Here is a 16,634-nt window from a genome sequence, read left to right as displayed (position 1 = left end):
CCACACACACAGAGAGAGAGAAAGAGAGAGAGAAAAGAAGAAGAGAAAGAAGGGGAAAAAAAGCAGTGGATATCCCACAATCCCAGAAATAATATTTTGATAACAAATTACAGCACAAGGATATGTTCATTTGTTTACTGTATTTTGTGTTTGCTGCACCTGGTTAGAGGTGATTCTTTTTTTATTACCACCATCTAATTTAGCGCTTTAAAGATCCACACAGTTCTAGATAATATGGTTAGTAGATGACCCTTCTACCTGTAAATTTTTAGTACAAATAGGTTCATTTTTTAAAATAACTTACTTGCTTGTGTTCATAATATACTCAGATTAGTTCCGCTCCATCAGATAAACTGGAGACATGCAGGACGTTATGGTAGCTTTGAAATAAAATAATAACAATCTCTTAGTTACAAACATAACTATGGAATCAAGTAATTCTAATTTCTAGATTGCTGGTGATTTCAGTAGGCCCACTTAACATTGGTCAAATGCCAAGCAATGTGTAATTCTTCAAAAAATACCTGACCAAAGCTATGAGATGGTTAGAGGCAATTAATGATTTTAAATGGATTTTCACTAAAACACACAGTTTGAGAGGCCTCTCAAAACTGAGGTTTGAAAATATTTTCGTGGGTTAACAGTCCTTGTAAAAACAATCCACGTGCTAGGCTGTACTCCAAATTAATTGCTCATTAAAAATGTAAATTTCCAGGGTTTTTTGTTTGTTTTTGGGTGATTTTTTTGAGACAGAATTTGGCTCTTGTCACCCAGGCTGGAGTGCAATGGTGCAATTTCGGCTCACTGCAACCTCCACCTCCCAGATTCAAGCGATTCTCTTGCCTCAGCCTCCCAAGTAGCTGGGATTAGAGGCATGTACCACCACACCCAGCTAATTTTTGTATTTTTGGTGGAGACTGGGTTTCACCATGTTGGATAGGCTGGTCTCGAACTCCTGACCTCAGGTGATCCACCTGCCTCAGCCTCCCAAAGTGTCCAGGGATGTTTTGAAATTTTATGTTGCCTACATGGTTTTATAGAGTCCTTAAAACTGTCCAGTACAGTGGCCACTTTTCCATTTTACAGAAAGAAGAAACAGATTGAGAGTTGTTCAGGGTAATTTTGGCCAGCACATATGCCAGATGTGGGCTTACCCTACTGCTAAGGATCACAGGCAAATGCAAGATTCACAGTCTTTACAGGCACAACTAAAAGGCATTTCCTGTCCTTTAAACAAAAAGGAAACCTTTTTAAGGAGAAACAACAAATATGTCCATGCATACAGCTGTCACATGCTGGAGTTGGGGTTCCAACCCATGTCTACTGGATTCCTCTACAATAATGATAGAGGACTTTAATACTCCACTCTCAACAACATACAGATCAAATAAACAGAAAATTAATAAGGAAATATTGAAACTGAATTGCACTGTAGACAAAATGGCCCTAACAGATACATGCAGAACATTTTATCCAACAGCAGAATCCGCATTTTTCTCTAGTGCACATTCTCCCGGATAGACCATTTGTTAGGGCACAAAACAAGTCATAATAAATTTAAGATCAAAATCACATCAAATATTGTTCCTGACCAAGATGGTATGAAACTTAAATCAATAACAGGAAAAATATATGGAAATTAAACAAAATGCTCTTGAACAACAAATGTGTCAAAACAGAAACAAAAACAAAGGAAATTACAGAATATCTTGAGACAAATAACATTGGAAACACAATATACCAAGACCTATGGGATGCAGCAAAAGCAGTTTTAAAAGGGAAGTTTATATAATAACAATAAATGCCTACATTAAAAAAGAAGAAAAGATCCCAAATAAGTAGCCTAACATTACAGCTCAAGGAACTAGAAAAAGATGAAACTAAACCCAACTTTAGAAGAAGGAAAGAAATAATGAAAATCAAAAAAAGAAACAGAAAAATCAATACAACTAAGAGTTTTTTTTGTTGTTTTTTGTTTTTATTTTTTGAGACAGAGTCTCACTCCATCATCGAGGCTGGAGTGCAGTGGCACAAGCTCAGCTCACTGCAACCTCCACCTCATGAGTTCAAGCGATTCTTGTGCCTCAGCCTCCCGAGTAATTGGAATTACAGGCATGAGACACCATGTCTGGCTAATTTTTGTATTTTTAGTAGAGATGAGGCTTTGCCATGTTGGACAGGCTGGTCTCAAACTCCTGACCTCATGTAATCCACCCTCCTCGGCCTCCCAAAGTGCTGGGATTACAGGCATGAGCCACTGCACCCAGCCTAAGAGCGTTTTAAGTAAGCAAAACTGACAAACCCTTAACTAGGCTAAGAAAACAAAAGAGAGTACTCAAATATATAAAATCAAAAATAAAATTGGAGACAGTAGAACAGACACCTCAGAAATAAAAAAGATCATAACGAACACTAGTTTGTTATGAATAATTATATGCAAAAAATTTGGTAATCTAGAGGAGATATATACATTCCTAGAAAAATACAAACTACCAACATTGAATCAGGAAGCTGTAGAAAGCCTGAACAGATAATTAACAAAGAAATGGAAGTAGTGATTTAAAATCTCTCAACAAATAAAAGCTCACGACCAGATGGCCTTACAGCTGAATTACACCAAACTTTCAAAGAAGAATTAATGCCAATATTTCTCAAACCCTTACAAAAAATAGAGCCAGAGGGAATACATTTTAACACATTTTATAAGGCCAATATTACCTTGATACCTAAGTCAGACAAAGACGCAGCAAGAAAAGAGACCTACAGGCCAATATTTCTGAGGAACATTGATGGAAACATTCCCAATAAAATATTAGCAAACCGAATTCACAACACATTGAAAGATTATATGTCATTATCAGGTGGGAATGTATCCCTGGCATGCACAGCTGGTTTAACATACACAAATCAATCAATGTGCTATATCACATGAACAGACTAAAAGATTAACCACATATGGAACTAGCCCCAATGCCCATCAGTCAACAAGTGGATAAAGAAAATGTGATATATATATACCATGGAATAAAACGCAGCCATAAAAATGAACAAAATAATGGTATTCACAGCAACCTGGTTGGAATTGGAGACCATTACTCTAAGTAAAGTAACTCAGGAATGAAAACTCAAACATCATATGTTCATACTCATAAGTGGGAGCTAAGCTATGAGGGTGCAAAGGCCTAAGAATAATACAATGGACTTTGGGGACTTGGGGGAAAGGGTGAGAAGGGGGTGAGGGATAAAAGACTACACACTGGGTACGGGTACACCGCTCAGGTGACGGGTGCTCCAAAATCTCACAAATCACCACTAAAGAACTTATTCATGTAACCAAACATCACCTCTTCCCCAAACTTACTGAAATAAAAAAAATAGAGTAGTATCAAATTTTTTAAAAAAGAAAAAGATAAAAATTATCAAGGTCATCAAAAACAAGGAAAACTGCCACAGCCAAGAGGAGCCTAAGGAGACATGAGCGCCAAATATAGTGTGGTATCCTATGGGATCCTGAACAGAAAAAGGACTTTAGGGAAAAACTAAGGAAATATGAATAAAGTACAGATTTTAGTTAATAGTAATATATCAACATTGGTTCATAGGTGTAATAAATGTACTATACTAATATAAGTATAATGTTACTAATTAATGTTAACAGTAGGGAGAACTGTGTGTGAGATATGTAAGAATTCTCTGTACTGTCTTCATAATTTTTCTGTAAATCTAAAACTGTCCTAAAATTAAAAGCCTATTAACATAAAAAAAACACATGATTATGTCATTTCACACAAGAATAAAAACACTGGACAGAGTTCAACAGCTTTGTTTTCTTTTTTTCAAGTAGGTATATGACCTTAGGTAATTTATTTAATCTCTCTGAACCTCAGTTTCTCACCTATAAAATATATATCTTAACTGGATCAAATTCTGTAAAATTGTGTTGAAGGTTAATTGAAATACTTTATCTAAAGCACTTAGCACAATTCTTAGCACTTAATAAAAGTTGCTACTCAATGAAAGGTCGTTATAATCTACAAAAGAATTTTATAACAGTTCTTCAAAAACAAAGCTTCCAAGTTTTCACTCAGTAAAATATTTTTTGATGAATAAGAAAAAGAAATTAATAAATAAAAAGAATAAGAAAAAGACATTAATAGACATTTCTCAAAAAAGATATTCAAATGACCAACAGGTACATAAAAAAAATCCAACATCACTCGTCATTGGGGAAATGCGAATCAAAACCACAATGAGATATCACCTCACTCCAGTTAGAATGGCTAAAATAAAAAAGATAAAAGAAAACAAATGTTTGTGAGGATGCAGAGCAAAGTGAATGCTTACATACTGTTGGTAGGAGTATAAATAAGTACATCCAGCATGAAAAACTCTATGGAAGTCCCTTAAAAATTAAAAATAGAACTACCATATGGTTCAGTAATCTTACTATTGGTTATATATCCAAAGGAGGGCAAATCAGTATGTCAAAGAGACATCTTCACTCCCATGTTTATTGATGCACTATTCACAATAGCCAAGATAAAGAATCAATCCAACCCGAAAAGGGGTGGTTTAAAAAGTGTGATATATATACATATTCATATATATATACATATTCATATATATATGAATACTATTTAGCCCTAAAAAAGAATTGAGTCCTATCATTTGCAACAACATGGACAGACATAGAGGACATCATGTTAAGTGAAATAAACTATACACAGAAAAACAAATACTACATGATCTCAATCATGTGGAATCAAAAAAAAAGTTGATATCATAGAAGCAGAGAATAGAACAGTGGTTACTGGAGACTGGGGACAGGAGAAGGACAGGAGTATGAGGAGAAGCTGGTCAATGAGCACAAAATTATAATTAGATAGAAGGAATAAGTTCTGGTATTCTGTTGCACAGTAAGGTGATGATGGTTAATAGTAAAATATAATATATTTCAAAAGACCTAGAAGAGAGACTTTTGAATGTCTTCACCATAAAGAAATGATAAATATATGAAGTGACAGTCATGCTATTTGATCATTATACATCATATATGTATCAAAATATCAAGTTTTACCCTATAAATATATATAATCACAATGTCAATTTTAAATATAATAAAAATCTCAACATCCTTTCTTGATAAAAACTCAACAGTTTAGGAATAGAAGGAAATTCAACATAACAAAAGCCATTTATGAAAAACTCCTAGTTAATGTCATGATTATTGGAGTGAAACTGAAAGCTTTTTTTTTAAGATCTGGTACAAAGCAAGGAGGTTCCCTCTCAACACTTCTATTCAACATTGTACTGTAAGTACTATCAAGAGCAATTAGAAAAGACAAAGAAATAAGAGAATCCCGATTGAAAAGGAATAAGTAAAATTATTTCTATTTGCAGATGACATGATCCTATGTGTAGAAAACCCCAGTTCACCAAAAAACTGCTAGACTTAAATGAATTCAGTAAAGTTGTAAGATACAAAAACAACATGTGAAAGTCTGTGGCATTTCTATGCACAAATAACAGCCTAGCTGAAAAAGAAATCATGAAAACAATCCTATTTATGATAGTATTAAAAAATAAAATACTTAGAAAAAATTTAACTAAAAGGAGAAATACCTGTACACTGAAAACTGCAATAACATTGATAAGAGAAATTGAAGGAGTCACAAGCAAATAGAAAGGTACTCCATGCTCATGGACTGAAATAATTAATATTGTTTAAATGTCTACACTACTTAAAGCAATATATAGACTCAATGCAATCCCTACCAAAATCCCAATAGCCTTCTTATAGAAATAGACAAAAAGTTTTAAAATTTGCATGAAACCACAAAAGCTTCTAAATAGCCAAGCAATTCTGAGGGAAGAAAGTTGGAAGCATCACACATCCTGATTTAAAATTATATTACAAAGCTAAAATAATTGAAACAGTATGGTACTGGCATAAAAACAGACTAATAGACCAGTGGAACAGAATAAAGAGCCCAGAAATAAATCCAAACACATATGATAAACTAATTTTTGACAAGGGCCACAAAAAGACACAATGAGAAAAGAATAGTTCCTTCAATAAATGGTGCTGGGAAAACTGGATCTCCAAATGCTAAAGAATGAAATTGGATTCTTATCTTATACCATATACAAAAATCAGCTCAAGGTGGATAAAACACCTAAACATAGACCTGAAACCATAAAACGCCTAAAAGGGGAAAACACAGGGGAAAAGTTCCTTGATATTGGCCTTGGCAATGATTTATTGGGTATCACACCAAAAGCTCAAGCTACTAAAGCAAAAATAAATAAATGGGACTATATCAGACTAAAAAGCTTCTGCACAGTATAGGAAACATTCAACAAAATGAAGAGGCAACCTACAGATTGTGAAAAAATATTTGCAAACCATATCCAAGCGATTAATATTCAAGATTTATAAGGAACTCATACAACTCAGATAAGGAGTTAATATCCATGATTTATAAAGAACTCATACAACTCAACATAGCAATAAAACATATAACCTGATTGAAAAAATGGGCAGAGGACTTGAATAGTCATATTATAAAAGTTGACATAAAAATACCCAACATACATGAAAAGGTGCTCAGCATCACTAATCATCAAAGAAATGCAAATCAAAACCATTGTGAGAACTACCTCACACCTGTTAGGATAGCTATTATCAAAAAGATAAGAGATAAGTGTTGGCAAGGGTGTACAGAAAAGAGAACCTTGTACACTGTTGATAGAAATGTAGATTAGTGCAGCCATTATGGAAAACAGTATGGTGATTCCCAACAAAATTAAAATAGAACTGCCATATGACCCAGCAACCCATCTTCTGGATATACATCCAAAGGAAATGAAATCACCACCTTGTTAAGATATCTGCCCTTCAATATTTATTGTAGTAGTTTTCATAATACCCAAAACATGGAAACCACCTAGATGTCCACCGATGAGCAAGTGGATAAAGAAACTGTGTGTGCATGTGTGTGTGTGTGTATGTGTGTGAGAGAGAGAATATTACTCACCCTTCAAAAAGGAGGAGCTCTTGCCATTTGCTACAACATGGACGGATCTGGGGAAACTTAACGCTAGGTAAAATGAGCCACACACAGAAAGAAAAATACTGCATGGTCTCATTTACATGTGAAATCTTTTAAAAAGAAGAAGAAGAAAGTCAGATACAAAGAAATAAAAACAAACCAGTGGCCACCAACATTGGGGTGAGGGGAGGAAATGAGAAGATGCAGGTCAGAGAATACAAAGTGGCAAATATGTAGGGTGGACAAGCCAAAAGATCTAATGTACAGTGTGAGGACTATCACTAATAATAGTGTATTGTATTCAGGATTTTTGCTAAATGAGTACATTATAGTTGTTCTTGCCATGAGGGAAAAATGGGTAACTATGCAAGGTCATGTATATATTGATTTTTTCCACTATAGTAACCATTTTACTATATACAGTTGGCCCTCCATATCCATAAGTTCCGTATCCATGGGCTCTGCATCCATGTGTTCAACCAACTGCAGATCAAGCATATAGTATTTGCCGGATGTGGGACCAGTAGATAAGGAGGGCTGATTTTTTTGCATTGATGATTCCACAGGACCTACAGTGAGACTTGAGCATCCATGAATTTTGGTATCCTCAGAGTCCTGGGGCCAAGCCCCAGCAGATACCAAGGGATGACAATATATGTATCTTATAACATGTTATATACCTTAAATGTACAAAGAAAATTTTATCTCTAAAAAATACACTCTTTTAGAAGTTTTGAAATATATAAGATATTATTATGTCTTTTAGTTAGGAAATTTAATCCATTTAAATTTGGGTGTAATTGGGTCACATAAAACATCTTACAACACTATTAAACTGATAAAAATTTAACTTCACATACAAAAACCACACTTTTACTCCATCTTCCATCTTCCATTTTTATTTTTTGATGTCACATATTACATCTTTTTATATTGGGTATCCTTTAACAAATTATTGAGCTATTATTTTGATAGGTCTGCCTTTTAACCTTTATACTAAAGATATAAGTGATTTACACATCACCTTTACAGTATCATAGTATTCCAAATATGACTATGCACTTACTTTTACCAATGAGTATTATACTTTCATGTTTTCATGTTACTATTTAGCACTCTTTCAGCTTGAAAATTTTCCTTTAATATTTCTTATAAGACAGGTCTTGGCTGGGTCTGATGGTTCATACCTGTAATCCCAGCTACTTAGGAGGTTGAGGCACGAGAATTGCTGGAACCCTGTAGGTGGAGGCTTCAGTGAGACAAGATCATGCCATTGCACTCTAGCCTGGGCAACAGAGGGAAACTCTGTTTCAAAAAAAGAAAAAAAGACAGGTCTGGTAGTGATGAACTTCCTCAGCTTTTGTTTGCCTGGGAAAGTCTTTAATTTTCTTCATTTCAGAAGGACAGCTTTGCCAGGTACAGTGTTCTTGGTAGGCAGATTTTTTCTTTAGCGCTTGGAAAATATCATCCCACCCTCTCCTGGACTGAAAGAGCTCTTCTGAGAAATTCTCTGCTAGCCTTTGGGACTCTCTTATAAGTGCTTTATTCTTTCCTTTTGCTGCTTTCAGAATTCTCTCTTTGTCTTTGATGTTTCATAGTTTGATTATAGTATGCCTTGATGTCATTTTATTTGAATTGTAACTGATTAGAGACCTTTCACCTTGCTCCTGGGAATCTATATCTTTACTCAATTGGTAAGTTTTCAGCTTTTTTTTTTTTTTTTTTTTGAGACGGAGTCTCGCTCTTTCACCCGGGCTGGACTGCAGTGGCACTATCTCGGCTCACTGCAAGCTCTGCCTGCCGGGTTCACGCCATTCTCCTGCCTCAGCCTCCCTAGTAGCTGGGACTCAGGCGCCTGCCACCATACCCGGCTAATTTTTTGTATTTTTATTGGAGACGGGGTTTCACGGTGTTAGCCAGGATGGTCTCGATCTCCTGACTTCGTGATCCGCCGGCCTCGGCCTCCCAAAGTGCTGAGATTACAGGTGTGAGCCACTGCACCCAGTCGTTTTCAGCTATTATTTTAAAAATAATCTTTCTGTCCCTTTGTCTCTCTTTCTTAAATTCCTATAATTTGAATATTTGCTTTGACGAGCCTGTCCCATAAATCCTGTAGGCTTTCTCTATCCCTTTTCATTCTTTTTACTCCTCTGACTGTATATTTTCAAGTACCTGTCTTCAAGTTCACAGATTCTTTCTTCTGATTAACCAACTCCCTGTTGATGCTTTCTATTGACTTTTTCATTTTTTTATTGTATTTTTCAGGTCCACATTTCTATTTGTGTTTTTAAATAATTTCAATTGCTCTATTAAAGTTCTCATTTTGTTTATTATTTTTCTGATTTCATTGAATTGTTTGTATTTTATTGAAGTTCGCTGAGCTTTCTTAAAACAAATATTTTGATTTTTTTGTTAGAAAGTTCATATATTCCCATTTGTCTAGGGTCAGAAACTGAAAAACTATTGTGTTCTCTTGGTAGTGATATGTCTTTTCGTTTTTTCATGTTTCTTGTTGCATTGCATTGATGTCTACACATTTGTTGAAACAGTTATCTCTTTCAGACATCTGGGCTAGTTTCACTGTGAAAAGGCCTTCCTCAACAGGGAGGAGTAAAGGCTCTGGATGGATGGAGTGTGGCTCCTTGGTAGTAGCCACGTAGTTCTGTCAGCTAAGATCAGTGTTGTTGAAGATTACAGAATTCTCAGCAGCGAATGCTGTGAATGCCCACAGTAGCAGTGAGGGTTGTTAGGGTTTTCATGACAATGGCTGCTACAGTCCTCCCAATCTTTTTCCTCCTGCCAGGGAAGTTGTAGATTGGGGCAGGTCCCTCTTGGCACTGGGACCAGCTTTCAGGCCCTTTTGCAGTAATGGTGGCTCTGGTATCTGATGAGTGGCATCCATGGAGCAGCCACAGAGGTTAGTCCTAAGGCATAGGCACACATGCTGGCACTATAGCTCTGGGCTGTAGGCAGTAGTGGCACTTGTGCCCAGGGGGCAGGTACCCCCACTGCTGTATTGGTAATGGTATGTGTTGCACATATGCTTGTGAAACAGCTGGGGAGCTGAGAATGGCAGCACAGGTGTACATAGAGTTATAGTACTTGGGAGTTGGGGTAAGATCTAGCTCTCTATGGCAGTTGAGCCTGGGGCATAGGCATGCTCAGAGTGACCTTGTCACTCTAAAGCCCAGAATGTGAACTAGCTTGCTATAGCAATGGATCCAGTGTCTAAGATGTGTTCAGGGCGGTTAAGCCACAGAACACAGCTCTAGAGTGTGGGCACTCATAAGGCAGCTGCTGCTTGGGAGTTGGGGCACACAGGGTTAAAAGAGGTGGCAGAGGGAAGTGCAGCTATGTCTTCCTCTCTGAGAGTGGTAAGAATGGCTGTTGGGTACCTTAGTATCAAAAGATGCTGGTGTCCTCTGCAGAGAATGCTGCTGGGGACCACAACAGTTAATTTGGCTAATACCAAAAGCATTTGTCTTCCTTCTTTGTTCCTGTCTTCTGGAATCTCAGGTATAAAAATCTCACCGGTGACCCTTTCTAAATGGATAGTTTCCATTTTATTTTGCTCTACTGTGCTGCTGCAGATTCTTTAATGGCCCTTGAGCTGTCTCAGGGCTATAGTGGTTTGTGGAAATAGCTGTCCATGTTTGTGTGTGTGTGTGCGTGTGTGTGTGTAGAGGAGGATTGAAGGCTTATATCTCCTACTCCACTATCTCGATATATCAATCTCTCAACTTCTACCATGTTTTTAAACCTAGTAAATGTATTCTTCTGCGTATTGTAATATTTCAATCAAGATTAAAGTTTTGATATCTATCTTTTTAAAATGCATGTAGTTTCAAAAGTCTAGCAAAATCAGGTTTGCTGATTGAACAATTTAGAAAGTACTTTGGCTTTTAAAAGCTCTTTATTATGAAAAACTGTTTATTATGAAAATTTCAAATATGTACAAAGTAAACAAAACAGTATAAAGAATCCTCATGTCCTGCATTATACAACTGCAATGGCTATCATTATTTTTGTCATTCTTTTTTCACCTGTATCTCTCATTTATCACTATATACCTATATCTATCACTACATATATAACGTACCTTGAAATGCCTACATATTAGCTTTACAATTTTGACAAATGAGTACACCAGAGAAAGCCACATCTTTATTATGATATAAAACAATTCTCTCTTCCCAGATAACTTCCCAGATAACTTCCTCATATCTCTTTCTGATCAACCCTCAACCCTTAGGGTAGGCACTATTCTGATACAATTAGATTTATTTTGCTTTAAACTTCATATAAATGAAATCATAATGCATTCACTTTTAATTTAAAGGAGAGTTTGCCAGAACTGGTCTTTCATCATGAAATCAGATTAAAAAGTGACAAGTGAGAATAAAAGTTGGACATTGAATAGTATTAAAGCAACTCAAGTTGTGTGTAATGAGTGTGTTTAGAAAAAGCTAGTCTAATTAAAATCATCACTGATGTATACTTGAGAACAGTAGGTAAGAGTGTAAATATGTAATATGCAAAGCTCTGAATTTATAGTTAGATTTCTGGCAGCATATGATGTTTAATTTAACAAAATAATTCAGCAGGAACATTATAATAGAATTTTATGAAGTTCTTCTTTGCTCTTAGATAATAACCACACTGATGGGAGGGATAAGAAACATTCAGATAAAGAAACACAATTCAACCTGCTAAAGTGGGCTTTATGCTTAGAAATGCAACAAAGTCACAGCAGTGAAAAATACATCTACTTCTTGGTCAAAAGACATTGTACTTTTTATTTAATGTATTGCAACTTAGAACTGTTTCTAACAGGTTTCCATGATGCTGTGCAAATAAGCAGCTAGAGTCAGGTTAAAAGAGATCGAGCATTTCCTGTGAGAGGTCCTTAGAAGGAGAGATTAATGTGGGACCAGAGATGAGCTTGAAGGCAAGTTGTGTTTCCTGTGGGTCTGGTTTCCTGTCCCACTCCACCACACCTTTCCTCCAGCTATGACCAATGAGCTACTTGAAATGTTTCCTTTTCCTAAAACACTCCTACTCTAATAGGAAATTGATAATCTGTTTGAGAGACCATGTCAAAGTCTGAAACTGAGCAGAACCCCTTTGCTTACCTAGATTTTTAGGATGCTTCAGAGGTGTCAGGCTTTGCAAAAATTCACCTGTGACCTGTCCTAAGCTGTCAGTTCAGAGAAGAAAACTGGCTGCAAGGTCAATCCAGTGCCCTGTGTCTTCCACAGCTACTGAATTTGAGAGAAGCAACTATTCATCAGCACAAACTTTATTCCAACCCCAAGTGTCTTTTTATTATCACTAGTTTGAAATAGATAGCATCAGTTGGTCTGCTTCCAAAATTCTTCTTTCTTTGAAGATGAAAAGAAAAACATTCCAGAGACCAAGTTTTCTCTGAAGTATTTTAAGGAAGTATGAAACTGTTAAGTGCCTCAGAACCCATCTTGGGTTCTTAGCTTATCTTTCTTCAAAATCACCTTAGTGGATAAAGTTGGTGCTACCTTCAAGTCAAGTCAAATGTTTATCAGCAGTAAATTAATGATGTGGGAATGGTGGGAAGAGAAGGAAAAAGTCACTCGTATTTCTCAAAGTCTGATCAAATTATTTTAACATTATCCTGACAGCCTTTCACAGGTCTCCCTTATCACACTTCAACATCTACCACTATCTCTAACCCATTGACTTTCACATACATTCAATGGCCATTTACTTCCTTACTATTTTTTGAAACCTTCACCAAGCTACAGTCCTAGATTTCTGATCCTTCCTACAACATGGACTCTGTTCTCCCAACACCAAATGGCATGCTTAAACTAACTCCAGGTCAGGGTCTACCTCCACCTCAAGTGCAGAGAAGAAAACACCCATGGAATGCTGCTGACCACAGATGGAGTCCTTCGAGAAAAAAAATAAACTAACTAAGGCTAACACTCCATCACTGAATCCTTGACACTTGTGGACCGAGAAATTTTGAGCCAGAAATGTTATCCAAACCTCAGACTTAGTGATGCCACTGAGTTCTTATCAGTGGGATACAGTTTCCAGTTGCTTTTATTAAGTGGTAATGATGAATTTGTGCTGCCCCAGCCACACTTCGGTCATTTGAGTAACCAGAGGAACAAGCTAACACAGCAAAATAAACTGGCCTGTGAGGGATCCCATTGGTGGCTTTGGTCTTTGGATTGGGTTGGTGGGTTCAGCTCCCCCAACCAAGCCAGGAGCTGAACCCTAACAGGCATTCTTGGGCTGTCTACTGTCGGAGGCAGTTGAGTCAGCTCCATCCCATTCTTCCTTGGCCCTTTTCTTATTTTCCAGACTTTTCTCACTTCACCTCCTTCCATTCTGCCTGTGTCTCTTAGTACATCTGCAGCCCAGATACTGCTCCACACAGACTCAAAGTTATCATTAGAAAAATCAGTGGAGATGCTAAACAGCCAGTATTTTGAAGAAAATACTAGAAACTGCTTTCTGAAAGCAGAAAGCAGACAGTGATGATAAGCAGGGTACTTCCTGAAATCTCCTGTGGGCATCCACAAGGCCAAATCTAAGGGAGCATTTCCAATCCTCTCACAAAACAGACACACTCCAAGGTCAAGAGACACCACAATGCCTGAGCAATGTGCTTTATTTAATTATATTTTCTCAGTAACAATTTATTCCTTTCCAAGAATGGTGGGGCAGAAAAAGTATCAAGGTTCTGGCTTGTGTTTCTAGAATATCACACTTGAACATTCATATATTAAAATTGTGGAAGTCTATAAAATATATTATCAATTTCAGATGGCTTATATTTAGGTTATATTGGTCATAGATTATTTTTGCAATCTCTGTCTATTCCTTCTCACTTCTCTTCTAACCAATGCCCTTCTAACCCCACCCTAGGACACTTCATATGGCTCTGAGACTGAATGTGTGTGATAATTTTTTAAATTATATTTGATTTTGACTTTGACACTATTTTTTCTTGATCAGGCAGCATGTTGTATTGAAAAGAATCCTGCCGGGGATACCAAATACAAAGGTTTTAGTGTAACTACCATTACTAGATATAAAACTTTAGGTCAATCACAAAGGGCCTCAATTTTTTCAAGTGTAAGGTGAGGGCTTAGACTAGACTATTTCTAAGTGTCTTCCCTTCTTTAAAATCCTTGACCATAACTTCACTATTTGTCATTAAAACAACTTCGGCTTATGGGAACTTTCTCACAGCCTTTCCAAAGTGCAATGAGGACCACACCATAAAGGAACCTTCAACATTACCCATAAACACAAATTCAGATTGGTTGAACACCATATAAACTTGATTTATTTGTAAATTTCAGACCCTGATATATTATTTTTGTTTTAACTGGGAGAACAATTCTCTCATGTAAATGTGAATAAGAAACATTCAAAACACTTAGGTAATGCAATGTTATAAACTGCATTTTTACTATTATACAGTGATTGTCAAGAACAGTCTCTGTTGCAGAGAATCTCTGGATCCATATTTATATCCCTTAACTATGACAGACTCCACATATACTTAGCAGTCTCTGCCTTGCTTTGGCTGAGCCAAGAATGTCTTGGGAAGAACAGAACCACATGGAGTGTAGATAAGTTTTCCTCCAACTTTATTCCTAATAATTGACAAAGAGATTGAGTGAGGTTATCATTATTTTAATCTCTAAATCTTTGTTCATAATGAAACCTGTTTCTTATCCTGCTCCTAATATACTTTCTCATATTTATTTCCTCATTCTTCTTGCAATATCACAAAAGTTTGTGATGATCATAAGCTAGTTTCTTACAGAGGACCATATAAGATTCAGTATTTGGAAACATCAGATGTCTAGTTGGTAATTAGGGATTCATCATAAGCATAAACAAATATTTAATTAATATAAATGATGAAGAAATAGCTCCGAAGCATCACAGCAGAAATGTTTTTCCTTTCAACAAAAGGACAATGTAATAATGAGAGGAAAAGCTTTGGATAATCAGCAGTTATAACAGTGAAAAATGTTACAACATACTTGTGCTGCATGGTCATTTTTAATAGCTCCACTCTGATTTTTGCTCACTATACAATTGGGAGCAAACAACAGTATGAGTGTAAGTGTGTGCGTATGTTTCTCAGCAGGGCCTCTACTGAGGTAGAATTATTAATAAACTCAGTGTCAGTGCCAGAGGAAGAAGCCAATACAATTGGACAGCCTGGTGTTCTTAAGGGGGCCCAGGGCCTGGCTATGTTGCCAGCAATGAAAATCCCATATAAGGTCTTGAGCCGATCAGCCTTTGCAGAGGCATCAAACCTACTCTTGGTGAGCTCTGGCTAGACTATGTCAGGAACATTTGAATAGCATGATTGAATTGTGGGGAAAGAAATACAATTCCAGATTCTGGTGTGACCTACAACCAGCACTAGGTCTTAGGCACTCATGAGTCCACCAGTGTTCCTCCCAATACTTCTTCTTTCCCATGTTCTCTAGGGGCCTTAGATAATCCACACAGATTAAAAATGCAGGGAAAACAACTCCCACTCTGTGACCTCAAACTGGTTTCCTGGTACTGCTATTCTCTATTTTCATAATCTTGAGTCCATTCCCAAGGCTGTAGCCTTAATTCAGGCCACTGGTCAGCACTCAGATGGATCATTGCAGCTCCTCATTACTTGGGATCTGGGATCTTTCCCCTCTAATCTACAAATTTGGGTAAAAATCCCGTTTTGCATTCTTTCACTGCTACCACCCTCAGGAAAGAGTCCAAAGTGCTTGCTGTTACATCCAAGGCCCTTCAGGAATTGAATTGTACTTCCACCAGGATCATTTCTGAAAAAGTCCCCCACATGAGGAACCCCTTGCTGCAGCCAAATTGAATGACCTGCAGCAATTCCTTGGATTTGGCTTGCACAGTCCTGCCTTTGTTCAAGCTGCTTCTCCTGCCTGGGGCACCCTTCCTTTTCAATATTTACCTTCATGGAGAACTTCTATGCATCCTTCAAGACTTGGCTCAAGGTTCTCTAAAACTAAAATTGAAACAAAACACATGTTGATATGTTGTCAGCTCCTTGAAGGTAGGGACCACATCATATTCATGTTTGTTCCTACCTTAATATTTAATCTCCTATTATTCTTCCTGGGCTTCTTTCTATTATTTGGCCATGCCATGTCTCATTTCAAATGTCACCTCTGCAAAGAGGCAGTGTCTGCAGTACCGATCTAAAGTAGCACCACCTCATTAACCCAATCATTCTCTTATCACTCTGTTTCATTTCCACTGAAGCATTTGCCAGGATTAGAAATGATCTTATTTATCTTGATGTTAATTTGTTGCCCGCCCCAATTATCCCACCCCTCACTAGAACATATTCCTCTGCCCAGGATATAGGACATTGTCTACTTATTCACCAATGTAGCTCTCACAGTGCCTGGCACAAAGTAGTATCAATAAATCTCTTTGGAATGAGCATATTATATGTAGGGTTCGCATCTGAAGAAATACTTATATATAGGAGTATTTTATGAGGAGTTTTCCCAGTGAGTCTAAATAAAAAGGCAGTCATCCAAATCT

General features: G+C 36.9%; 2 protein-coding genes across 2 annotated transcripts in view; both read right to left on the bottom strand.

Annotated features, from left to right (window-relative positions):
* The window catches only part of RLN1 (relaxin 1), a 29,445-nt gene extending 29,065 nt beyond the window's left edge, over positions 1-380 (bottom strand). The window contains exon 1 of the mRNA XM_063787121.1: positions 305-380. The gene's annotated coding sequence lies outside the window, so the exon portion shown is untranslated. The remainder of the gene's footprint in view (positions 1-304) is intronic.
* PLGRKT (plasminogen receptor with a C-terminal lysine) overlaps positions 316-16,634 on the bottom strand; it is a 74,994-nt gene continuing 58,675 nt past the window's right edge. Inside the window, exon 6 of the mRNA XM_063788739.1 lies at positions 316-380. Coding sequence (XP_063644809.1) covers positions 331-380 — 50 coding nt within the window. The 3' untranslated portion in view covers positions 316-330. The remainder of the gene's footprint in view (positions 381-16,634) is intronic.

This window comes from Pan troglodytes, chromosome 11, assembly GCF_028858775.2.
Source record: "Pan troglodytes isolate AG18354 chromosome 11, NHGRI_mPanTro3-v2.0_pri, whole genome shotgun sequence".
Lineage (NCBI taxonomy): Eukaryota > Metazoa > Chordata > Mammalia > Primates > Hominidae > Pan > Pan troglodytes.
The sequence above is the reverse complement of the archived record's forward strand: the minus strand, read 5'-3'. Positions and strand labels throughout refer to the sequence as shown.